Source organism: Prionailurus bengalensis, chromosome D3, assembly GCF_016509475.1.
Source record: "Prionailurus bengalensis isolate Pbe53 chromosome D3, Fcat_Pben_1.1_paternal_pri, whole genome shotgun sequence".
Lineage (NCBI taxonomy): Eukaryota > Metazoa > Chordata > Mammalia > Carnivora > Felidae > Prionailurus > Prionailurus bengalensis.
In genome coordinates this window covers 4,792,780-4,819,269 of record NC_057356.1, presented here as the reverse complement: position 1 = coordinate 4,819,269, position 26,490 = coordinate 4,792,780, and the positions used below count along the sequence as shown (strand labels likewise).

The 26,490-nt window shown below is 52.0% G+C and overlaps 1 protein-coding gene across 1 annotated transcript in view; it reads left to right on the top strand.

The window, feature by feature from the left end:
• Nucleotides 1-26,490, top strand: part of LOC122470125 (transmembrane protein 132B) — a 367,793-nt gene that overhangs the window by 262,742 nt on the left and 78,561 nt on the right. Inside the window, exon 4 of the mRNA XM_043557310.1 lies at nt 11,372-11,558. Within this exon, the coding sequence (XP_043413245.1) occupies nt 11,372-11,558 (187 nt within the window). The remainder of the gene's footprint in view (nt 1-11,371; nt 11,559-26,490) is intronic.

The window sequence follows — 26,490 nt, the reverse complement described above, 5'->3', positions numbered from 1 at the left end:
GCTGACAGTGTGCAGACCCTGCTTGGGATTCTCTCTCTCTCCCTCTGTCTGTCCTTCCCCGATTCATGCTGTCTCTTTCTCTCTCTCAGAATAAATAAACTTAAAAAAAAAAAAAAAAGGAGACTGAAGATACCTGACCTCTGTTTTAACAAGACTCGGGCTGCCATGGAGGGAAGAGTGGCAGTGGGGACCCGTGTGGCAGTCGAGGACACGGGAAGTGAAGGCATAACAGATGTATGTCTCCCAGGCAGAACCGGAGGGCTTTCTGGGCAGATCGGGTGTGGGCTAGCCAGGGAAGAAGGGTTCAGGATGAACGAGGGGTCCACCTGAGCGTCTGGGCGGGTGGACGGAGTGGCCTTCAGTGGGAGAGAAGTGTGTGGTGAGGGTGTGTGTGTGGTGAGGGGCAGAAGCTCAGGATCAGGTCTCAGATGTCTGTTAGACCCTCAACGGGAGCTGCCCAGTGTGCAATTGGAAAAGAGAGTCTGGAAGTTGGGAGAGAAGTCCAGGCTGTAGGTGAAACTTCCTGATTCGTACACCCCACCGCTCTGTCTGCGGGCAGTGACTTCCCCTGGTGCTGACAGGCACAAATCTGTGACCTTGAAATCTTGTAGGTGAAGGTGAGCATTCCTCTGACCCAGTGCCGCAGGCAGCCCAGTGCGGCCCGATCTTTGCTCGGTCGGCCGCGAACACAGCCCTGGTCATCTAATTGTGGCAGTCCCCGTAACGGAGAGCCCCGCGTAGTCCTTTGGGCAGGATGCCACTCCAGTATCTCAGCAGGGAAAACACCAGGACCAGGAACAGATTGGCACCGATTGTGGCTGCCGGCTGGCCCCTGGTGACCAGGCGAGCTTGCAGGGTGCGTGACTTATAGATGGTCTTTGCGGCCACCTGGAAGAGCCCGCTAACCAGCCTGAACAGGGCACGACCCCGGGACCTCATTAGCAGCTGCTCTCACTGGAAGGAGCCGGCCCTCCCGTCAGGCAGGAGAAGAATCCCCGTTTAATGAGGCCCTTCCCAGGGCAGGTGCAGAGTAATCCGAGCAACGCGTCAGGAGGAAGGTTTTGCACTGAGAAGCAGACTCTTGGCAAAGTGATTAGAGTTTCCCCGAGTGAGATTCTGCTCTGCACTCTCCCGTTGTGCGCGTAACGGGGCCGGGCACAGAGCTGGGGACCTCGTCATCTCTCAGTGATGTGCGGGCCCAGGTAAATGACTGGTACGTGTCGTGTCTTCTGCGTGGACTCCGGAGGCGGACGGCACCGGGTCCTGGAGGCTGCCCTTCCCGCTGCGTGACCTGCCTCAGCCAGGCTGTCCCTGTGCCAAGGGCAGGACCGCGGCTCCCCATGTGCCTTCTGGGGGATTGCCCTTGCTGGCCACTGTGGTCGGATGGGGCCATGTGGCCGGTGCCGCCATCATTGGGGAGGACCACCGGAGTCCTCCCGGCTCAGAGGACTGGGGCTCAGAGGGCGGCGCTCTAGAGGCAGACCGGGCATTCGGTGTGCCCCGTGCACGTAAGAGCGAGGTGAAGCATCGCGCATGTTCGTGCTCACACACACGCACCGCTATCTCGGGGGGGGGGGGCAGTAAGAAAATGAATAATAACTTTGGTTGGCAGAGGGCAGAGGGGGCTTCACTGTTGTCTTTTTTTTTTTTTTAATATTTTTAAGTTTATTTAAACTTACTTAAGCCAGAGATGGTGCAAATGGGGGAGGAGCAGAGAGAGAGAATCCCAAGCAGGCTCCCAGCTGTCAGTGCAGAGCCCAGCTCGGGGCTCAAACACAAAACCACGAGATCATGACCTGAGCTGAAGCCGGATGCTTAACTAATTGAGCCACCCCGGTGCCCCAAGATTTCTTTTTTAAAGTTTATGTATTTTCACAGAGAGAGAGCAAGAGAGCACGTGCACTAGTTGGGGAGGGGCCTAGATGGAGGGAGAGGGAGAGAATCCCAAGCAGGCTTCCCGCTGTCGGCACAGAACCTGACGCGGGGCTCGAACTCATGAACCCGCGAGATCACGACCTGAGCCGAAGTCAGACGTTTAACCAACCGAGCCACCCAGGCGCCCCTTTGGGTCGCTTACATAACAAGCGTTTCCCTCGAGGTTGGCGATAGGAAGACACGGGGGGGGCCGACTCAGAAAAGTTGTATTTTGGAAGTCGGTTTGAGCTGGTTTCGGGGACGTCAGAAAGGCAGAGGCAGAGGGAAGAAAGAGCTAATTGTGGCGGTTGTCTTAGAGCTGTCTCCGGGCTTGTCACGGTGACGTTGACAACATCGAATCAGCTGGAAGTGACGGGCGAGCGTTAGCGCGAGAGACAGTCCTGGGTTTCGCGCAGGTGCCTAAGTGTTCGCTCATTTCCGAGATGTATCATTTTCAGCTCTTGGAAGCTGCTGGGAAGCAAAAATAAGGTCGCCCGTACCGGTCTGCGAGGTGCTTTAAAATATTTAAAGGCAGAAAAAGAAGACGACTCTCCTTTCCTTTTCCTGCGGTTGGAAAGTGGGGCAGTGGGTTGGTTCTTAGGAGCCGTTTTAGGAGTCAGATGGAGAGTCTGGGAACTATGGATTTGAGAGTTAAACCCAAGGAGAAGAAACTAAATGAGACAGAGAGAGAGAGAGAGAGAGAGAGAGAGAGACAGACAGACAGACAATGAGCAGGGGAGGGGCAGAGAGAGAGGGAGACACAGAATCCGAAGCAGGCTCCAGGCTCTGAGCTGGATGCTCTGAGCACGATGCAGGGCTTGAACCCACCAACCGCGAGATCATGACCTGAGCCTAAGTCGGATGCTTAACCAACTGAGCCACCCAGGCGCCCCTCTATTTTTAAATAAATGTTCATTTTTAAATAAAATTACAAAACATACAAAAACATATGGAAAATAAGGTAACACACATTCATTTATCCACCACCGGCTTCATTCACTCTTACTTACTATCTGGCTTTATTTTCTTCAAATTTTAACTTTTTAATGTTTATTTGTTTTTGAGAGAGAGAGTGAGACAGAGCACAAGCAGGGGAGGGGCAGAGAGAGAAGGAGACACAGAATCCGAAGCAGGCTCCAGGCTCCGAGCTGTCGGCACAGAGCCCGACCTGGGGCTCGAGCTCATGAACCGCGAGATCATGACGTGAGCCGAAGTCAGACGCTTACCTCACTGAGCCACCTAGGCGCCCCTATTTTCTTCAAATTTTAAAAGAAATCAATATTCCACATCTAATCGAAGCCTTCACATACCCCTTGCTGGTGGCCTTTTCTCTCTCCCTCCTCCGAGGGAGACATTATCATTACCATGCCTGTGTTTATGGTTTTTAATATAAACTGTATAAAGAGTGGTTGCACATGAGTTTACCATTTTTATAAAAAATATCATGCCATACATATCCTTTTGTGACTTGATTTTCCCCTCTCATTCTTTTGGGTTTTTTTTTTACTTAAGAAAATTAAGATATAATTAACACATCATAAAATGCCTCCTTTTAGAAGTATACCATCGGTGGTGTTTTTTTTTTTTTAGTAGATTCCTAGATTTTTTTTTAGTAGATTCATAAAATGGAATCGTTGCCACTAATTTCAAAACATTTTCATCACCCCCCAGAGAAGCTCTGTACCCATCGGCCATCAATTCCCATTGGCCAGTTGGGCTGTTTTCACTTTTCGACTGTTACGGAAAACGCCACAACGAACATCTGTGTACAACTCTTTTGGGGACACTGTGAACTCTTCCTGTGCCAGGTTGGGAACCTTCAAGGAGGATCTCACACCTGCCAGGAAGTGTTCTTCACCCAGTTGAGGTCAGAGTTTAGCACCGAGGCCAGAGCCGTGGCTAGAGACTGGACCTCACGCGAACACCCAGGCAGGAGGGCAGAGGGCGACACGTTCCCAGGAGAACAAGGAGTCATTTGTGAGCTGGAAACACAGCTCATGAGGTGTTTACTAGAAGCTCAAAAATGAAATGTGTTTTCTCAGAGATCACAAATGTCTACAGGGACCTGAGGGACACGATACACGAAGAAAGGAGCTTATCGTGGACTTGCAGCCTCATTGGTGGGGATGGCATCCCGTTGCCCCTGCTGACTGTGCCCACATGGGAATGTAGGCACCCCGTTTCCCCAAAGAAGCCAGAAACCCCATTTCTATGGGGGGTGGGTGTGGATGTTCAGCTTTTAAAAACATCGGCAGCTGGGGCACCTGGGTGCCTCAGTTGGTCAAACATCCGACTGTTGATTTCGGCTCAGGTCATGATCTCGTGGTTCGTGAGTTCGAGCCCTGCATGGAGCTTGTTTGGGATTCTCTGTCTCCCTCTCTTTCTTCCCCTCCCCTTCTTGTTCTCTCTCTCTCTCTCTCTCTCTCTCTCTCTCTCAAAATAAATAAACTTAGAAAATATTCGTAACTAGGGGTGCCTGGGTGACTCAGTTGGTTAAGCGTCCGACTTTGGCTCAGGTCATGATCTCACGGCTCGTGGGTTTGAGCCCCGTGTTGGGCTCTGTGCTGACAGCTCAGAGCCTGGAGCCTGTTTCAGATTCTGTGTCTCCCTCTCTCTCTGCCCCTCCCCAGCTTGTGCTCGCTCTCTTTCTCTCTGTCAAAAGTAAATAAAAACTAAAAAAAAATTAAAAAAAATACTCGCAACTAGTTCAAATTTTGTAAAAACAAGGTAGTGGGTCAGTTAATGAAGTGTGGCTCTGGCCACCTGCAGCTCAGTGGACCCCGTCGTAACCTCTGTAGCCTTCGTAGTCAACCAGGAATGCAGTAAAGGAGCCTCTATGCTTGGACTATTCCCATTCGACATCGTCTCAGAATTTGTTTTTTCAAAGTTCTATGTAGGAATTTGATGATGGGAAGACAGAAAATCAAACCAACGAGGAGAGACTGTTTTGAGACCAAAAGATGAGAAGTCCCTGCTCGAGACTCATGGCCGTTACATATTTTTAGACCTCTGACTGCCAACCACTGGCTGATTCGTCAGCCTGAAACATCCTTTCCACAGCGAGTGCAGGCCGTGCTGCCTTTGACAAACAGCAGTGAGGAGGTAGTGGCTGGATTTTATGGGATTGCAGCAGGAGATGATTTATTCGCGCCAGATTCTGAGAGCTGGCCCTTAGCTCGTGATGAGAAGAGCTGCAGGGCAGACAGAGCCTCTGCTCCGTCGATGGCATTGATGACCAGAGATTGTTTCTCTCCTCTCCCGGAGGGCTGGTGTTGGGGGCAGGTGGGGAGTGGGAAGGGTGTCTGGAGGGGAGGGGAAAGGGTGTGATGAGAGATCCCAAGCAATGGGGCTGTAGTAGTTACCTGTCTTACTAACCTATTGTTCAAAGATCAGCCCGAGTCTAGCCTCCTCCAGGAAGCCTTCCCTGACTTGCCAACTTCTCTCTCCTTCCCGCATCTGGTCTCTGGGTTCCCTAAGCACATATTCCTCTGAGATATCGCTCCTGCTGTTATTTGGTATTCATTGATTAATTCATTCAGCAGATGTTTAATGAGCACCAACTATGTCCTAGGCAGGGTTCTAAGTGCTGGGGACACAGAGCAGGCAAAGAACCTACATTCATATGTGTGTGTGCGTGTGTGTGTGTGTGTGTGAGAGAGAGAGAGAGAGAGAGAGAGGGAGAGAGGGAGAGAGAGAGAGAGAGAGAGGGAGAGAGAGGGAGAGAGAGCCAGAGTGAGCAGGGGAGGGGCAGAGAGAGAGAGAGGCAGGAGAGAGAGAATTATAAGCAGGCTCCATGCTGCCAGCACAGAGCCCGATGTGGGGCTCAAACTCACAAACTGTGAGATCATGACCTGAGCTGAGATCAAGAGTCAGATGCTTAACCGAGTCACTCAGACGTGCCCCCAAACCATCCATCCACCAATCCATCAATCAACCAATCAGTCAGTCACTTGCTATGTTAAAAGGTAAACGCTATAGAAAACATGGGTCTGGCTAATGGGTCTCAACCGTAGGGCTGGGGGATGAGGGATGGGTAGCGTGGTCAGAAGAGGATTTACTGAGCAGGTGGTGTTTGAACAAAGACTGGATGTTCTTTTTTTTTTTTTTAATTTTTTTTTCAACATTTATTTATTTTTGGGACAGAGAGAGACAGAGCATGAACGGGGGAGGGGCAGAGAGAGAGGGAGACACAGAATCAGAAACAGGCTCCAGGCTCTGAGCCATCAGCCCAGAGCCCGACACGGGGCTCGAACTCGCGGACCGTGAGATCTGACCTGGCTGAAGTCGGACGCTTAACTGACTGAGCCACCCAGGCGCCCCAGGATGTTCTTTTTCACTCAGCACCTTGTGTTCATGCTGATGGTTTGGGATAAACTTTCCCATGAGTTTTTTTTTCAAGCTCAAAATAGATTTACTCATTTATTTGACAAACATTTGCTGAGGATCTGTTTGGTTCTCTTCATGCTTTTGGGTCTCAGCTCAAATGTCAGTTTCTTACAGGGGCAGGCCCTGAACACCTTTCATGGTCTCCAGTTGTGATCTGTAGTCTAGTCTAAAGTAAAAATGGGGTGCTTGGGTGGCTCAGTTGGTTAAGTGTCCTACTTTGGCTCAGGTCATGATCTCACAGTCCGTGAGTTCGAGCCCCACGTCGGGCTCCGTGCTGCCAGCTCAGAGCCTGGAGTCTGCTTCGGATTCGGTGTCTCCCTCTCTCTCTGCCCCTCCCCCACTCATGTACACACTCACTCTCTCTCAAAAATAAGTAAATGGTTTAAAATTTTTTTAAAGTAAAAATGGACTATTTTAAAATTGTACTTAAAATTTTGTAATTGAAAAAACTTTAGCTTTTTTTTTTTTTTTTTAAAGTTCAAGTCGATTTTATTTTTAGGAGAGCATTTTTCGTGACCAGGACTTACCTTATTTATTTACCTGATTAGTAAGACAGGGATCTTATCGATTTGTATATGAATGAATGAATTCTCCGTGCCTGACACATCGTATCTGCTTAATAAATGTCATTGGGTAAAATGAATGTCCCAGGGACCGTAGTGACTGTGGTGTTATAATAGGTTTTGGCCTTTGAAGAATTAGGTTCCTCCCATCCAGCAATGATGCTCCTTGGTATTTTACCCAAAGAAGTTGAAAACCTAGGTCCACAAACCAAGATGTCCTTCAGTGAAAGGATAAACAAATCATGGTCCATCCGGACAGTGGAATGTTATCAGCACCAAAAAGGAATGAGCTGTCGAGCCATGAAATATGTGTAAGAACGCTGAGTGCATATCACTAAGTGAAAGAAGCCAATCTGAAGAGGCTGCGTGCCATAGGGCTCCAATGATAGGACATTCCGGAAAAGGCAAAATCATGGAGACAGTAAAAGATCAGTGGTTGCCAGGCATTGAGTGGAGTTGGGGTAAGTAGGCAGAGCCCAGAGGATTTTTGGGGTGGTGAGAATACTCTATACGCCACCATATGGCAGATCTGTGTCATATGTTTGTCCCGACCAATAGAGTGAACCTTAACGCCAATCATGGACTCCGGGTGATTGTGATGTGTCAGTGTAGGTTCATTGATGATGACAAATGTACCATCTGGTGGGGATGTTGATAACAGGGGAAGCTTGTTGGGGGACAGGGGGAAGATGGGAAATCTCTATACCCTCCCCTCAATTTGCTGTGAACCTAAAACTGTTGGGGGAAAAAAACAACAACGAAGTCTTAAAAAAAAAAAAAAAGAAGAGAATTACATTGTAATGGTGGAGACAGGCATACCTTCTCAAAGCAAAGAGTATATAAATATACTTGCCAGGCAGGCATAAGAATACAGCTCAGAATTCAGCTGACTGGTAGCTCCTTGTGTCCCAGAAGGCAAATGACACCCCCCAGAATTTTACGGTATGTCCTGCTGGGCCTTTTAAGTATGTTCGATGAATTAAACAAATACGTATTGAATCCCTACAATCTTCTGGGTACTGTGCCAGCTGCGACAGGCACATCCTTGTCCTCACGGGGCGAACAGTCTAGATGGGATGGTGGATTTCAGTCTCCTCGTACTTACTGTGAGTAACCAGCAGATCTACTCTGGGGCATTTGTTCATTGCAGTCATGGGTCAGTATGTTCCTTGCTTTGTGCTCATTTAAAAAGTAATGACCAGAGAAAGGCTCTTAAGACAGAGACCCTGACAGGGGTCAGCCTCTCTTGCTCCATTTCTAGAAAAACTCATGTGGGGAAGGCTTCAACATCTCAGCCTGGTAGCTCAGAACCATCTAGAAGTTTGTGGGGATTGTGGGAGGGGTAAAAAAAAATCTATGTAAATAGCACAGTTTACTGGAGAGGAGTTCAAGCTTTTGATTAAAAATTTTTTTGGTGTGTTTGTTTATTTTTGAGAGAGAGAGAGACAGGGTGTGAGCAGGGGAGGAGCAGAGAGAGAGGGAGACACAGAATCTGAAGCAGGTTCCAGGCTCTGAGCTGTCAGCACAGAGCCCGACGTGGGGCTTGAACCCACAGACTGCGAGATCGTGACCTGAGCTGAAGTCAGACGCTTAACTGACTGAGCCACCCAGCGCCCCAAGAGGAGTTCAAGCTTTTGAACCCCCCTCCCCACTTCATTCCTCCTTTCCCATCCCTGTCCCCTTCCACCACCAACCAAACAAACAAACAACAAAAACAAAACAAAACAAAACAAAACAAAACAAAACAAAACAAAACCCCAGCTATAATTATTTGTCGTCTTGGGTTATATGCTGAGAAATGGCTGGGTGTGGCTCCAGGGGACAGGCTGCTGGGTTGGGCCCCCATTCCCCTCTCCTGCCCCATCCCCCCCTCTCCTTCTTGCTGACATGTCTGAGCGGTAGCCACACTGTGCATTTAAAAGCTGTCCCAGCCCCACTTCTGGGGTCCCAGGGTCCCAGGAAAGAGGCTCAGCTTTTATTGAAGCAGTTTCTACAGGACTTTGGGAACCAAGTCCTTTCGGGAGGATGCTGTGTGCTCTCACTCGAGGGGAGAAGCCGCCGAGCCCCATTTCCTGCCTGACCTCTGCCAACACACACATGCACATGTGTGCACACACGTACGCACACACACACGCACGCGCTCACTTCTCCACCCTGGGGAAAAATGTCTAATGAATATCTCATGGCTGAAGTACTGATTCAGGTTCCTCAAAGGCAGTTGGTAATTATTAAGTCGAGAGGATCATGAAACACTGTTCTAAGTTTGAAAGGCTTATCAAGAGTAGATCAGGAGCAGGTAGTTAATAATTATAAACCCATTTCCATGGAAATGGCCTTATTAGCATGCACGACAGCTGCCTAAAAGTAAAAGACGGCCTTTCCGGTTGGAGGGAAATGACCTAAAATAAAAACTTGTGCATAAAAGTGACTCTGAGTTGGTTGTTGATCCGTTTCTAGCTGGACTTGGGCAGAGTCCCATAGCTGGTCCAGCTCATGGGCTGGACAGTCAGAGAGGAGAAGGAAGGACCCACGGGGAATGGGGCTGCCCTCTTTGCCCAAAGACCGGCTGCTTCTGTACCCCGAGACCAGAGTGCAGATTTAGCAGGATTAAGCTGCCAATAGCAGAAAGTTACCACTTTCTTGCCGTTCACTTTGCTGGAATCCACTGAATGCTGAGAAACCAGGAGGTATTGGAAGCTGCCCTCTAGTCGTGGTTACAAGCACGGCACACGGTCCAGAGGGATCGAAGATCTGGTCTGAAAGGACCGAGCGTCTCTTATAGGAGGACACCCAGCAGATGGAGAAGTGAGGAAATCCTGTGACCAGAGAGGAGAGTTTTCAGGCCGGAGTGTGGTGGGTGGGGAACGAGGGTCGTGGAGTGGGTCCCTAAGTTCCTGAGACCCTGAAATCCCTTCGGCAGCTCAGGGTCAGCCCTTAATCTCCCCCTTCTGTGCCTTCTCACTAAAGATGCCCAGTAAATCAGGGTCCCCTCGGGGGGGGGGTGGTCCCCATGCATGCCCACTGTCCACCTTCTCACAAGGCCTGGGATCTCTATGCAGCAAACACTGTCCTCCCCATGCAGAACAACACGACAAATACATATTTGAGGACTCACAGCTCGCAAGTCCCACACCCAGCCTCAGCTCAGCTGGGAACACCCGGCTGTGTTACTTTAATAAAGTTATATTTCGGTTTAAGTAGATGCTTCTGACTAGTGGTCACTGGATGAGACAGAGCAACATCAGAGTTTCTTAAGCCCTTGGCTGCGTGGGAAAAGGTTAGATGCGACCAATTCTGTGTGGAGTCTGGTGTGGTTCTGATTTGTGTGGAATTCTGTACAGGGCAGGTCAGTTCTGTCAATACTATTGCTGTGTCTGAATGAGGTTTTGGGTGCCTGGATGCCTCCCTCTCGCCAGCCCCCTGTGGTTTTGACCCTCTTCTGGAGTTGGCCCGGGAAGGGGAGCTGTCCATGGTAGCAGACTTCTGGGGGCCAAGCAGCCTGCCCAGGTTCATTTCCAAAGTCTTTCCTCACAGGTTGCGCGTTGGGGGTTCAAACTGAAGACCCTGTCCAGACCCTAAAAGGCAGGGCAGAGGCTTCCAGGCCCACTTGGGTCCAGGCAGGCCCACTGGCAGGAAAGGAATAAGTTGGTTCGTGTGACTCAGGTCTTGGGCAACTGTGAATCAGTTACTCTGCCGTCATATTCCTTGGCTGGGGATAAAGCCAACACCAGGGTGGGAAGAGGCTACAGCAGGAATCACTCACAAGTCCTGTGCTGGCTGGCTTCTGTTTTAACTCTGTTCGGTGACTTATGTTGGTACGATAGTCAGCCTATAATTTACAACGTCCCTGTCAATGATAAGACGCTCCCTGTGTACAAAAATATTATTGAGAATGGCATTGGTCTTTTTCACCTATAAATGCCCCATCCACCTTCTTCCCCGCTTCCAAAAACACATGCAGTGCTGTCGCTCCATGAATTAAGGCGGGTGGATTCTTTACATCTCATCCCATTTCGGGCTCACGAAATGAACAATCTACTATACTATCTTATATGTTGCTCATAGTTATGTAGCGAACCAGGAAGCTAGGGAGTCCTTCCCACGCTTGGTCTCGTGATTCTCCCACCAGCCCATTCTGCCCAAATCCTAAAGCTCAGAGTTTGAACCGCTGGTCCATAGACACAGCTAAGTAGAAGTAGCCAGAATCCCGGACTGGCCGCAGGACTGGAACAATGGTGACACCAGACAGGAGGCTCAGGGCGCCTTGCCGTGCGCGGTGCTGGATGGTGGCATGGGCATGCGTTGGGTGGGGGCGACACCAGACAGGAGGCTCGGGGCCCCTTGCTGTGTGCGGTGCTTGGAGGCTCCGTTGGCACCGCCGTGTGCTCTGTTGAAGTTGGCAGTCACCCTTTCGATTGGCAAGGAGGAGGGTGGCAATTTATTACATTCTTGATGTTCTGCTGAGTGTCAGGTTTTAAATGGCACTTTCGCATGTATTTGTTTTCCAGGATAAATGGTTCCTTCTATGAGATCTTGCAAGTGGACTTTGGGGTCGACAACAGCAGCGGCCTGGCTGGGGCCCAGCCCATCACCTGGCAGGTGGAATACCCAGTGGAGGACTCCATGAGCGAGCTGGCCGTCTCCGAGATCTTTGTCAGCCAGACATCCTTCGTGGGCATTGTCCCTCTTGCGATGGTGAGAAATTTGAGCTTCGGAAGGGGGGTCACCAGGAAGTTTTCTTTGAGTGATTTAATACTCAAAGAAACATGAAGCGTTTTATAATCTGTTATTTTTTTATGCTCTTGATGAAGTTGTTGAAGCAAAGGAAATGCACTTAGATTACATTTTATTTACCTACTTCCCATAATGCCTTCCTGGAAACTATTTGGGGTCTACTGTAAATCTCTGTTCCTTGTGGATATTGGGAAACATTTCCCGGGGAGCCCTTGTCCTTTATCGTCTCAGTCTGTGCCCACATCAGGACGAAGTGCTGTATCAGGGGTCTGCGTGGGGACAGTGCTTTGCATGTGAGCAAGTGGCCCGGGTCACTCGACTTCGCCGGGAAGTTCCCAGGGAGCGTGGGGGCTGGACAACTGAAAAGTGCTGCTGGACTGAAGGAGCCTTGTTAGGATCTGACCAACTGAGCCTGTGTAAGGTCCTGAAGTCCACAGAACCTGTTGTGTTTCTGTGCCTGGCCTGGAGTGACCAGATTTTTCCTCTGACTTTGGTTGAAGCTCCCTCCGCGACCAGACTCGGGGACCACACCAGAGCACAGGGTCACACATGAGGTTCCAGAACGTAAAAAGGACAGCGCCGGTGGGCCACAGGGATGATCAATCCCTGGGGAACGCTGCATTCCTAATACCCTTTTCCACACCGGAAATGTTCAGTGGAACATGAAATATTCTGCATTGCTTTGACCTTCCTGTCTGGGAGCAAAGTGTGGGGGTCAACACCCAGATATTCTAGCACAATCTGTGGGTGCTTCTGTCATTCATACTCAAGTTGGATACCAGGGTTAAGATCCTTGTAAACGAAACCCTACATCCTCCAATTAATTCTGCAATTCTGTACCTGTGTTCTTACTCTCGTCTGTGCCCGAAACACTTTCCCAAAGTCTCCCCAAGCCTGGCTCCTTCTCTTCAACTTGACTGTTCAGAGATGCACCCTTCCCCACCACGTTGGCCAGAACTGGCTCTCTGTCCCCCTTTGTATCACTGTCTGCCCACGTCACCACGCTGTTTCACCTTCTTCATAGATGTCATCGGTGTTGGAGGTGCAGGGCTCACTACCCGTGTCCTCCCTGCAAAGTGAGATCCGTGGAGGTAGGGTTCTGGTCAGTCGTGTCCACGTCTGCGACCCCAGCACCTAGAACAATGCCTGAGACAGTTCATATATGCTGGAAACGAATGCTGGTGAAAGAACCCCATGCTTTAATCCAGGCTACTGGGCTCATCTAATTCTTGAAAGTTAGCCTGATGGAGTTTACCCCCATCAGCAACGATCTGCATGGTGGTTTTGGGGCAGAGCCACAACCAGTGGGAAATGGCCCTGCAAAGGGGCAGAGATCGATGGATGCAGATTTTAAGGCAGAAGGAGGCCGTTCTGATTCTCCAGATCAACCTAGATCAGGCTGAGGTTGGGTTACATCTTTATGCCGAGTCCTTACAATTTTGCTCTATGCTTAATGTGTGCAGTTGATTCACTGGGGATCCTGCAGCCTCCCATTGCTTCTGAGGACGGAATTTCAAGGGAGGGCGTCACGCTCTCCTCTGATGGGCAGGTGCCGGTTCGGAGAGGAGCCGGAAAGGAGGCTGGAACCAGGCAGGGAGATAGACTGCTGGTTGGCCGAGTGCAGCCTGCAGACCAAATCCGGTCTGCTGCCTGTGTCTGTGGACAAAGTTGTGTCAGAACACAGCCAAGTGATGGATGGTGATGCGTCATTTACGACTGCTGTAGGGCTGTGTTGGCGCAACTTGCAACGACGCATCCTTGGCCAGAACTTGAGTTTAGCATCTTGCCGGAAGTACCCTTCTGAGCAGAGTGCCTGGCAGCGGGGACAATTATTCTGTCGTTCTGGGCTTCGGGAGATATTAGTCTCGTCTCTTAGGATAACCTTTCCTGATGCGCCTTTGCTGCAGACGCTCAAATGCTCTTTGGCTGTGGTGACATCCTCTCTCATGATGCCTGAAGACCTCACTGATGGCTCTTGGCTGAGTGGGGTGTCCCTCATGGGGACAGGACAGAGTCAGGGGGAGGGGAAGAGAAGGAGATGGTGAAACCCACACAGGAAGGAAGAACCTGGCGGATCAGGAAAAGCAGGTGGGCTTTGACAGTCTCTGCAGGGGCCAGCCTCCTTGACCCTGTGTCTTCCTGACAGGTGCCTGGGCTCAGCACCGGGGGTGGGGTGGTGGGGGGCGGGGTGGAGGCATGTCTCTGACTATGAGATGCTGCATGTTGCTCCCCATCTGGTCAATCTTTACTTAGCGAAGGTTTCTTGCTTTTGGGCTTTAATTCCTTTTGTCAGGAAAGCGTTGGATCCTTGAGTGGTGTTGTCTATCACAATCTCTTAAATCACTGTGAGGAGCGGCTTCAAAATGACCCCAGGGGACTAGAGCTATTTAGGAAAGTTTGCGGTGGGACGGTGGGACCGAGGTTGGTAGTTCATCTTTTTGAAATCGGTTGTTTGAGCTGCTCTCCAAACCCACAACTGCCAAGGGGTGGCCTTCGGGGTGGGGGGGGGGGGCGTGGGGGCGGTTCTGCCTACTTGCTTAGCAGGGAAGTACCTTCTGTGTGCTCCTTCCCTTTCTCCCTTCCTGCCAGGCCCCTCCCCTCCCTCTTCTCTCCCCTCCCCCCTCCCCCTACCTCCCCCTCCTCCTCCTTTCCCCACCCCTTCCTTCTCCTTTCCCCTGCCCCTCCCCCTCCTTCCCCCTCTTCTCCTCCCCCACCCCTCCCCTTTCTCCTTCCCTTCTCTCTCCCACCTCTCCTCCCCCCACTCCTCCGGTCCCTCCTCCCTTCTCCTCCTCCCCCCTCCTTTCTTCCTTCCCCTCCCCCCTCCCCTTCCTTTCTCCTTCCCTCCCCCTCCCTTCCCCCCCCCAAACCCCCTCCTCCTCTCCACCTCTTTTCTTCCTTCTCAGTGGCAGCTAACTCTGGACAACTTCTGCTGCATATGATGTAAAGGTGCTATGAGACTTGTCCACAGGCATGAACAAAATGGCCTTGTTATTGTATGGGGTTGTACCCAGAAGCAGAAGCCACTTTCCTAGTTCAGACAGAGTCATTTCAGCGCAAGCCCTCGGGTACGCGGGAATTAGGACAGATGGGAAGCCAGACACAGAACAGAAGAGAGTCGGGAAGCCTGGCGGGAGCGAGGGCCCCCCCACCCCAGGCTGGAGGCAGGGCACCGGGGCTGGGTCACCTAAGGAACCAGAGCCCGTCCAGGGAATGGACGCCGGGTCTGGTTTTATCGCACGATGTGACTCTGACATCCAAGTGTGTCCTGTTCACCAGAAGCCTGTGCGCTCAGAACCCAGCCATGCCGAGTCCCAGGCCCGGCCGGAATGCTCCACTGGGCTGGTTTCTCGTCTCTTTTCACCTTAAAGGTCACCTTGGAGAGGCCTCTCCCGGCCGCTCAGACCAACTTAGTTCCGTCCTTATATTCTTGCTGACTTGTCTCCTGTAGGTTGCACCACTGTCTGCAGTTCATGCTTATTTATATGTTTGTGCACATCTGTCTTGGCCTGGCTCCGATCAGGAGAAAGAATTTGAACAGGGAAAGTTTGATTTAAAGAGTTATTAATTCTGACAAGGACTGGAAAACGAGGGGTTGCTTAGTGAGAAGTGAAGAGAACGCTCAAGAATGTCTGGATGGAAGACATCGGGAGTACCCCCCGCCCGAGGGCTGAGAGGGCGTGCCCAAGGAAGAGGTTCCCCCCACCCTGAGATCCAGACCTTATCGGGGAGGGGGTACAGTCACGGCTCGCTGAATGTGGAGAAGTTGCTGAGGTGGCCGACTGGTGCAACTCGCTGGAATTTTGAGGACCGCACTTTACAGGGACGCGTCTCCTCAGAGGCACTTGCTGTCGAGGCATTCAAGGTGGATGCTGGGTAGAGCTGCGGGCTGCCGGCTGCCGCGGGAGCTGCCCACGAAGGCAGCCACCTGTGCCGGAGAAGTCACGGCGTGGGCACGGCAGCGGCCCGCAGAGAGAGCGCCACAGTCAGAAAGCAAACCCTTTCCCTCTGCAGCGTCTCCCCGGCACCCTTACGGGCAAAGCTCCACACCTTGCCTTCCGGCGAAGGAAAAATGTTAAGGACTCAGATCCATTTTCACAGAGCAGGTGATGAGGGGCACATTGGAGCTGGGCAGCAGTAGATTGCTAAGCAGATACTGGTCACGAGCTGCTTGATGGGAGGGACCGTGTTTGCTCCGACCACCAGGCGTTCTCTCAGCACGGTGCATGGTGCCCCATGTACGGCATTTGCTCAACAAAGGAACGAATGGTTATATTTACCATCGGAACCCAAGTCCACTGGCTGGAGCTCCCATTTGCCGTGTTAATTCCCTTTTGCCGCTGTAACAAATCATTCCAGACCTAATGGCTTAAAGCAACACAAGGTCACTGTCTTATAGGCTGCAGGCCAGCGTCTGACATGGGTCTCCCTGGGCTACAATCAACGTGTCAGCAAGACTGCGTCCTTCTCGAGGCTGGGAGGGAGGCGGATCCGTTCGCTGCCCTTTCCAGCTCCCCGAGGCCGCCGGCATCCCTTGGCTCCTGGCTCCGTACCACTCAGACCTCTGCTTCTGTCATTATGTCTCCTTTCTGAGCCTCTTGCCTCCCTCTGTCCCTTATAAGGACCCTTGTGATGACATCGGGTTCTCCTGGATATGAGTCAGGAAAATCTCATCTCGAGAGCCTTCACTTTCCCTCTTGCCGTGCAAAGTAACATACCCATCGGTTCTGGGGGTTATGACGTGGGCATCCTTGGGGGGTGTTATTTTCCTCTCACTCTCCCTGGTACGGGACCCCAGTCTGCCCTTTCTGGTCCTCCTCAGGCTGTGTACCCCGAGCTCTCCATCCTTCTTCTCATGATCCGTTCTTCTGTTGCCTCCCCAGGCTGCTTTCCGAGCAGCTTTCTGGACCTCAGCGTCAACCCCAGCCAACCCGCCACCTCTGACAGCTCCCCGCTCCTGGGGACACTGCTTTTCTGCCATCAGGAAAGCACTCTGCTCTTTCAGAGGATCCCACAGGAGAGCCACCACAGGCCTGGCGATCTTCGATCTTCGTTTACACACAAAGCCTTTCCTTCTGGAGGATATGGACCCCCCAGGGGCTGGGGCTGTTGGCTTCCTCCAACCCCTGGGGCTGGAAGAGACCTGAGGGCAGAGCCCAGCTGGCTTCTCCTTCTCCCTGTGGCCTCCTGGGGTCAGTTAACTTGTCTTTGCTTTCATTTCTCACCTGTGAATTTCCAAGTTAGAATCCCAGTCCTGTGTATCGCACAGCGGTCTTACGCGGACTGAGATCCAACAAATACGAACACGCTTACGACATCCAGGCAAATGGAAAGGTCACGTATGCAGTTGGAAAGCAACCCAGGAGGACTCAAGCACCTTCAACTCTTGTGTAGAGTTAGTGACTCTCTCTACCTTTCCAGCTTTGTTACCCTGTTGCTTTACTGGGCTGATGTACATCCTGGGAAAACGTCAATCATTTCCACCTTTCAGGGAGTTGGCAGTGGAACATTTTGGTCAAGAGTACAGGCTACTGGGTGAACCTTTCTAGACTGAAATTTGAACTGTTAGCTTTGTTATTGTGGGTACATCACGTCTGTGAAACTGTTTCCTCATCTGTGAAATGGTATTTCCTGCCTTATAGAGTTTTGTGAGGATTCAGTGAAATCCTGCAGGGACGGTGTTAGCATGTTGGCCTGGCACGTTGTAAGCACTCTGTAATATTTAGTCATCCGTATTTTCATCGTGGCCATTATACGCTCTGGCCACATGCAGTCCTATCTGTCAAACGTTGCGGGAAGGCCAAACAGAGGTTCGGTCTCAGGGCAGGTGGTGGGTTCTCCTCCTGGAGGAAAGCAAGAGTTTGATTTCATGAGTCAGAAATGGCCATGGTGCAGAGATGGGGAGATGAAGACCTGGGACTCAGCTGTGACAGGGAGGAGAGGAGGGAAGACTGCTGGGTGGGCAGTCAGCGGTGACTGAGCCCAGTCTCACAGCCCCTTCTGAGGGGGACTGTTACCCTGCAAGGCAACCCCAAGCTTATGATTTAGAACTTTGCTACTACAGTTGCGTGACCCTGGGTAGCATTGGACACTGTGGGCACCTTTTGGGTGATGAGCCAATCACTACTTCATGGAGGTAAATTTTCAGCTTTGGGGGATGCCCGATAGAACTGAGAGACCCCAGGCATAGAAGCCAGGGCAGGCCCCAGTGCAGTGATCCAGGCAGGAGGGCTTGCAAAAGAACAGTGGCAGTGGTGATGTACCCATCCATCCCCCTTTCCATCCATCCATATATCCATCTGTCCATCCGTCTGTCCATCCATCCGTCCATCCATCCATCCATCCATCCATCCGCCCATCCATCCATCCATCCATCCATCCACCCACCCACCCAGCCACCTATCCATCCATCCAGCCAGCCAGCCAGCCAGCCATCCCTCTGCCCATCCATCCACCCATCTTTCCATCCATCCATCCATCCGTCCATCCGTGCATCTGTCCATCCATCCTTTTGCCCATCTATTTGTCCATCTGCCCATCCATCCCTCCATTCGTCCTTCTGTCCATCTGTCCTTCCTTCCATCCATCCATCCATCTGGTCAATCGCTATACAACAGACATTTATTTAGGGTACACTGTGTTCTGTATTCATTATGTTTTGGTACCCGGAAAGGTGGAGCATGGAATTGATGGAAATTTTGGAGTTGGAAACCATTTGTGACTTGATATTTCCATTTCTAGCAGAGCAGCACAGATGGTCAAAACTTTCAAAAATCCCATCTTAAAAAGGGCAGTCTAAAAAGAGGAGTGTCATAACCCAGGGTAATAATGATGTTTTCTGCATCATCTTTAAAATCTACAACTTAAAAACAGTCTTTTTGCTGTCCCCTCCATGCCTGGGAAATGCTAACTCAGTGCCTATTTCTTTGCTTTATGAAAGCACAAGTTTTCTGTCTGTCTTCCTCCGCTCCATCTTTTCTTCCCTCCCCTTCACTTCTCTCCGGCATTCCGTCCAATTACTGAGCTTTGAGCTCAGAGATTTATTTCCAGGGGTAGCTTGGCGTGCAGGGCTGGAGTCCACTCTTCAACCACAGTTCTTAAAACTAAAAAATGAGCTCTGCGCAGGCAGATAAAAACACATTATCTTTCAACAAGGTTGGCATAAAACAGTGAACACGATTGGTGAGTTTCTAGGCAACTGGGTACATTATTCCGCATGGGAAAAAAAAGCAACAGATCATCAGATTCCTTTTCAGCTGTATTGGCCTGAGACTTTACAAGACCGGGGCACAAATACTTCTTTCCTTCTTGTGTGTTCTAGCCAGTGGTGACAAACAGAGCCCCAGCTCTCGTGGTGCTCACCTTCTGGGACAACAGGGTGCTGAGTTCTGTCATTTCAGGTGGTGAGAAACTTCTGATGGTAGCGGAACAGAGAGGCTGGGCAGAGTCAGAGGCATCAGGAAGATCAGGAAAACATCTTTCCAAGGGCCTGGTGTTTGCCCCAAGAAGGAGCAGTGGGCATCGTGCAGCAGAATTAGGCTTGGCGTGTTTCAGGACCTTGGAGAAGGGGGTGGGGGAAGAGCTGGGGAGGAAGGCAGGGCCACTCCTGTGGGCCTTTCTGGCACAGCTAACATTGCACGGGCCTCCTGGCGCCCAGGCCCTGTTCTTGGCATCTGTGCTCCTCTCCTGTAGCTCCTATGGCAAATTACCACAAACTTAGGGCCTTTAAACAACACAAATTCATCTTACAATTCCCGAAGTTGGAAATTCTGTACTCGGTCTACGGGACAAAAATCAAAGCGTCAGCAGGACTGTGTTCCTTCTGGAGGCACATGGGGAAAATCCGATCTTTGCCCGTTTCCAGTTTCTAGAGGCCACCACATTCCTTGCCTTAGGGCCCCACGTCACTCTGAGGTCCGTTTCTATCACCACATCTCCTTGGACTCTGACCCTCCCACGTCCCTCTTTCACTTCCAAGGACGCTGCGGTGACACTGAGCCATCGGGGTAACCCAGGACAACCTCTCCCTCTCAGGATCCTTCACTGGATCACGTCTGAAACCCCTTTATGCTCCATATTCCCAGGTTCTGGGGTCCGAGCAGGGTCACATTTGGGGTTATCTATTCATATCTCCACCCACCCCGCGAGGCTGTGAGGTCCTGGAGCCCAGAGGCCAGCGTGGTTGTTCGTCAGCTCTGTTGCCCAGCACGCAGCCCACCATCGGATGGCAGATGGCACCTGGTCAGCTTTGACAGAGGGCGCACTCCACGGTCTAACTTGGTGTTATTTCACTGCCGGTTTTTGCAACACAAACCAGACCGTGTTGCCCTTTCTCACTCATCCCACTTTTAAAAGCATCCAGTGACGCCCCGTTGCACACAGAGGAGAATCCAGGGCTCGTAACCTGGGGTCTGCAGCAGGTGCCTGTTGTTAGGATTCAGGGGTCCATGACATTGGATGGGGAAAGAAACACACACATTCATACACGTGCGCACACACACATGTAGGCACATGTGTGCACACACACAGATGTAGACACGTGTGCACATACATGTGCATAAACATACATGTAGACGAGTGTGCACATACACATGTAGGCAATGAGCGCACATACACACGTGCACACACACATGTGGGCACATGTGTGCATACACACAGATGTAGACACGCCTGTGCACACGTACATGCATGTAGACACATGTGCGTATAAACACGTGTGCACACACATGCACATGTACATGCATGTAGACACGTGCGTATAAACACGTGTGCATGCACATGTAGACACGTGCACACACATGCGCTCAAACCCTTGTAGACACATGTGTGCACACATACATGCACACACAGATGTAGACGTGTGCACATATACACGCACACACATACATGTAGACGTGTGCACACATACACACGCACACACGCATGTAGGCACACGTGCACATATGCACATGCACACGTGGATGTAGACACGTGTGTGCACATATACACGTGCACACCTACATGTAGACACATGTGTGCACACACGTGCACACACATGCATGTATGCACACACACACCCAGGAACACTCAAGTGCTGGTCTCTGCCCTCCGGGAGACCTGGGGGGTGAGGCGGGGGTACGCACAGACGGGCTCAGTACAGTGTGCTGAGTGCAGGGATGTGCCCCCGCTCAGCGTCCGCGCTGCAGCCCCACCCCCCTGCTCCCCACCCCAGGTCCCCCCCCCAGCCCCCTCTTGGGTGGCTGCCTCATCTTCTGCCTCCACCTCGATGCCATGCAACCTACTGTCCATGTACACACAGAGCTCTCTGCTTACACACTTTAGACCCTGCAAACTCCTGTCCAGAGCCCTCCGGCGGCTGCTCAGAACTCGTGCAGTGTGATTCTCCCTCCTCACTGGGGTATCCAAAGCGCAGCACCCCCTCAGACCTCACCTCGTTCACTCCAAAGCCTTCTCTACCCCAGGACCTTTGCCTGGGCTCCTCCTCCAACTGGAATCCTTTTCTTTCAGCCCTTGACCTGTCACGCGTTCATTCAGATGTCGGCTCAGATGCAGGAAAATTCTCTCTGAGAAGATGATGGTGGCTTTTTTTGTTTTTGGGTTTTTTTTTTTGGTCTTCTGTAAATAGACCCCCATTTCAGTCCCTCCGAACATTGGGAGTAGAGTGGGGGAGGGTGGGATGCCTTTGAATGTAGGAAGAGGGGGGCAGAGAGAGAGGGGTTCCCCAGGCTGGAATGAGGATCCGTGGTCTCCAGAGTAGGGAGCACCCACTGTCTGCTCCCTGCCTGTTCCTCTGGGGCCGCAAGGAAGCCTGGAAAGGTGGGGCCCTGGGCACAGAGGTCCCAGCCTTTGCCTCTGTCCAGGATCCGTGCCTAGCTTGGATTTGGACCAGGAGAGTATCAGTGCTAGTCACAACAGATGTGGAGCTGGGGACACTTCTTTTTTTCAGCGGTAACCCAGACCAGCAGCAGTTTCGAAACGATTTGAGTGGATGGCTAACTCAGATCCCCGAGGAACACGCACGGCAAGCAGACTCAGAGCTGTGTTCAAATCCCGGCTCTGACTCTTAGCAGCCACATGACGCCGGGCGAGTGACTCACCTGCCCTGACTCAGTCCCCCCCATGGGCGCAATCGGCCCAGAACTGTGGTGAAGTCACGCGTGGCAACTGTCCGGGATAGAGCCTGGCATGAGACCGCCCGTCAACAACAAGAGTTTAGAACAGTGGTGCACGGTGTCGGGAACACGGGGGATTTCTGGCACGGGGCTGTTTCGACGTCGTTGGATGGGACGAGGCACAGGTGTGATGTCTACAGAGGCGTCATCACGGTGGAGGCCTTCAGAGCAGAGAGGGACCGCAGTCGTGCTCCCAGTCTAGCTTGGAGCTGGGGGGCCGGGGGACTCCGTTCCTGAGAACCCCGTTTTCCTTTGGCCTTCTCCTCCTTCATGCTCGGGGACGCTGGCTCTTGTTCCCACGGGAGGGAGGGCACAGGCCACCTCCCTCCCCAGGCCAAGCCATGGAACTGCTCTTGTCTGATCTGTTGGCTCGGGCTACCGGGCCCCTCCCTTGCTGTAAGCGTGCATGGGCCAGTGGCTGCGGCCTACTCCGCTCGCCACGTTGAAGCCTCTTTATCTTCTTGGGCTGATCGTGTCTGATGGCACCCCAGAAGCAACGGGTGGGGGGACTTAAATCTCGTGAAGCCCTTGTGTCCTGTCGTGGAAGGAGGGAATCTCTCTCCCTCCCTGGCTGTCGATATCTGTCCCTTGCCCATCTGCACTGTAGATGGCTGGGCTTCGGAGGGGCGACCCGCGTCGTCGGAGCCCCCAGCCCCGAGCCGGCTCTGAGCACAGTCGCGTTGGCCCCCAGGAAGGTCCAGCAGGCATCCATGGCCCTTCGGGGGTCTGTCGTGGCTTTGGGAGGTCTTAAGTGGGAGGGCAGTTCAGAAGGTTGTGAAGGCTTGTGAGTGAGTCTTTTTCTTGTCCTTTGTCTTTGGTTTCAAACTTAAAACATAAGATGTAATAGTGCTTGACTGCATCCTCCCGAAACATTCCGGGTCAGGCGTAAGTGTGACCACCCCATCCCGACCCCCCTCCCCCAAGTTCACTAAGGCTTATCATGTTCCGTTTCTCATCCGGAACTGGGGCTGCGTTCAGACCCATGTATGCGGCTGCAGAAAATACGCGGTGTTGTTTCGTGCGTGGCTGTGTTTTAAAACAAAGGGTGTTGTGCTCCGTATCACATTCTTCACAGCCAACAATATGTCTTGGAGGCTTTTGCATGCCCATGCGAATGGAGTCGCCTCATCCATTTTTTAAAAACTGCTCTGTAGTATTCTGTGGTGGGCTATTTCATAGTTCATTTCCCTACTGATGAGTACTTACGTGGTTTCCATTTCTCCCCCCCCCCCTTTTCTTTTCGTTACTGTGGTGCATCCTACAAAACTCCATCTGGTTTGGGGGTGGGAAGTGGGTTTATATCATGTGCCAAATGGTCGCATGCCCGAACACTGCCGTGTTGAGGCAGGAGTGAGGGCGGCGATCAGTCAGTAGTCTGTCTTGGGTGCTTCTTTCCCTGGGGCCATAACGAATCACCGCCAACCAGATGGTAACTACTTTCTCAGTTCTGGAGGCCGGACCTCCAAAAGTAAGATGACAGCAGGGCCACGCTCCCTCTGAAGGCTCCAGGCTTCTGGATCCTTCCTTACCTGTTCCCGCTTTCGGTGGCTCCAAGCATTCCTTAGCTTGTGGCCACATCACTCCCACTCCCTGCCTCTGCACCACAGGGCTGGCTGTGTGTGCCTGTCTGTGTCCTCTCCTTATGAGGACCCCAGTCGTTGGATTCAGGGCCCACCCTCATCCAGTACGACTTCGTGTTAACTCATTACATCTGCAAAGACCCTCCTTCCAAACAAGGTCACCTTCTGAGATTCCAGTGGGCGTGAATCGCCCGGGGACACTAACCCATCGCAGGTGCAGGAAGAGTGAGTAGCTACATACATACCCCGGATTTGCCAACGTACCTGTATCTGGATGCCGTTGGGTGCAGACCAGTCCCACCCCGTCTACACCTCTAGCCAGAGCGGACGTCCGGATGGTGGCTTACAGGGCTGGGAGATCTTCGGTCATTGACCCAGCGTATTGAGTGAGTCCTGTTGACTGGACTCCCTTTACCAGAACAAGGATGAGACCGAAAAGCCTTTCTGTCGACTCCTGACCTCACAAGTCCATCCAGGAGGCCCCCTGGGCCTCTCCTTCCCCCCAAACAAATTTGTTAGCATCCTTACCCGTTGGTGACAGCACGTTTGGCCGTCGCTATCTGGAATAAACCTACTGCCATTCTTTTAGGTTCTTGTATGTACAAGAAAGACCGAGATGTTCTGCAAATAGCTGTTACCTTGGTTATATACACACGGTTTCACTTGATTGATCCGACGCAGTCGCCGCTGAAAGGAGCAATTTTAAATTGTCAAGGAGAATGTGTGTCCAGTGGGTACACTTTCCAAATGACCAGAAATAACCATCTTTGTCGGATGAGATTAAAGCCGCGCGCTTTGTAAGTGCCGCTGTATGAACACTTCTAATGTGCCAGACACAGGTCACCTGTCCGCGGTTTGCGTGTTTCCAGGGCGTGATGCCAGGGAGCGCATTCAGTAAGCCTGTCGCCCCAGTGGCCCCGTCATTGGATTGAGATGTTATGTCATTTCCTAACTTGCATTAAAAACAAATAACAATATAGGGGGCGCCCAGGTGGCTCAGTCGGTTGAGCGTCTGACTCCGGCTCAGGTCATGATCTCACAGTTCATGTGAGCCCCGCGTTGGGTTCGCGCCCCGCGTTGGGCTCTGTGCTGACTGCTCGGAGCCTGGAACCTGCTTCGGATTCTGCGTCTCTCTGTCCCTCCTCCACTCACGCTCTCTGTCTCTCTCTCAAAATAGAGAAATAAAAAAATAATAACAATATCAAAAGGATTGCTCTTGGAGAGTGAACCGGAGTCAGCTAAGTGGGAAAGGAGAAGGGAAAAAACCCATTAAGATGTTTAGTTCGGTTGACCTACGTCTTTTTGGCAAACCTTTGCCGTTGGATAATTTCTGAAGGTGAACAGGAAGGACCCAGTAAGCAAGTCCAGGAAAAAACTGGTGACTGTCCGTCAGAGGAATAACGAGTTCTGGGCTCTTTGGTTGCCACAGGACACGTTTTTAAGGCTCTGTCAGTACCATTAATATTTATAACCTATCTCACGAAAACCTCTCCTCTGAGCGGAACATCCATCAGCGACTTCTCGGGAATTGTTCTGTTTTGTTGGGTGATGAGCCCCGAATGACAAAATTGAGAGCAATTATGTGAAGGGTTTTATATGCTTCTGTTTTACACACACCCCTTAAAGGTGGTAAAATCATCAGGAGGCTGTATTCGGAGAACATAATTTTCTTTCTGGAAAGAAAAGTCTCCTTTACTGTCCACGTGTGAACTGGGCTGTTTGAGGGACGGATATGCAAGTCCCTGGGAGCGCGGGCCTTGCAGGTGCCTCCACCAGGACTGGGGTTCCCTGCTTGGAAATGACACACCAGAGGCCTCACCCGCGAGGACTCCGCCCACCTGCGTGCTGGTCAGCGAAGGGACAGCGTCACGTCCGCAGCCAGGGAGACGGGGAGACGTGTGCACCTACGGAAAGTCAGGCGGTCTCAGTTCAGACCTGCCTCACCCCTTCCTTAAGCTTTGTGATCTTCAACACAGCCCGCCTTCGTGAACCTCCGTCATCTCATCTGCAAAAGGACAATATAATTCCCCTTAGGATAGCCTCATCCAGGCTGTGGGCGGCAACGATATATGCCCGGGGTTTGTCCCATGACACGGGCGCAGTGAACGTTAACCGCCGCTTCTCTTCAGCATACCAGTGCCCTTAAAGGGGGGACCCTTAAGAGTAGTGGTGACTTTGAGAGTACTCTGTAACCAGGGGGCCAGGGTCACTGACCAGTTGGATTAGAGGCGGCTGTAAAGAATCCTTAGGCCCCTGCCCTCCCCGCGCACCCCAGAGGGAAACGCGCAGGAAACGTGGCAATGCACTCTCCCCTCTTTTTTTTTTTTTTTTTTTTTGCATAGCTTAGCGCGGAGCCCTGCACACCTCTCCCCAAAGGGCCTTAATTTCACAGCCGGCAAGACGGCGATTCTGATTGGCTCCAGCGGCTCCTGCCCAAACGGACCGTCCCCGGGGCGCCCACTAGATGGCGCGCGCAGACCAGCTTGTGGCCACACCTGCCCCGCGCTCCCCTCCCCCTGGAAGGTCCCTGCACACCTGCCCCTGCGCAGTCTTCTTCCCACCTACCTACCTACCTGCCCCCTCAAGCCCTTGCCCCCTCCCCGCCCCCCGGGGGCCAAGTGTGAGCCAGGAAGGCACCCCCCGCAGCCCCACGCTCAGCGCAGCACCTGCCGTGGGGCACCTGCCTCGGGCACCTGTCAGCCCAGAAAGATGTCGCCTCCCTCCGCCGGCCCCACCCCCCGCCCCGCCGCTGGATGGAGGCCCGGGGCTCCATGGTTGTCACGGAAAAGGACGCATGCTCGCTGTAAACATTCCAAAGGGCTCCAGGAAACCTCAGAATCCCGGCAGCCCCGGCAGGGCCTTCGCTGATACTCTAGACGCGTCACTCCACATCTAAGTCCACGACCCTGCACAGAGATGGCCGGACGAGTGGACGGCAGACGACCTCGTGCTTTCTAACAATGACGTCATCCTCTGGGCGCCGCTACTTTCTCAAGTGCTAAGTTTCCCGTTTTGCTTAGATTTAACAGAAGGCAGTGAATCCAATGTGAAATGTCTGAGCTTCAAAAACCAATCACTGCAAGATACGCTGATCGTTGAAACACCTCGCTGTGGTCCGGCGGAAAGTTCCAGGCGAAACGAGTC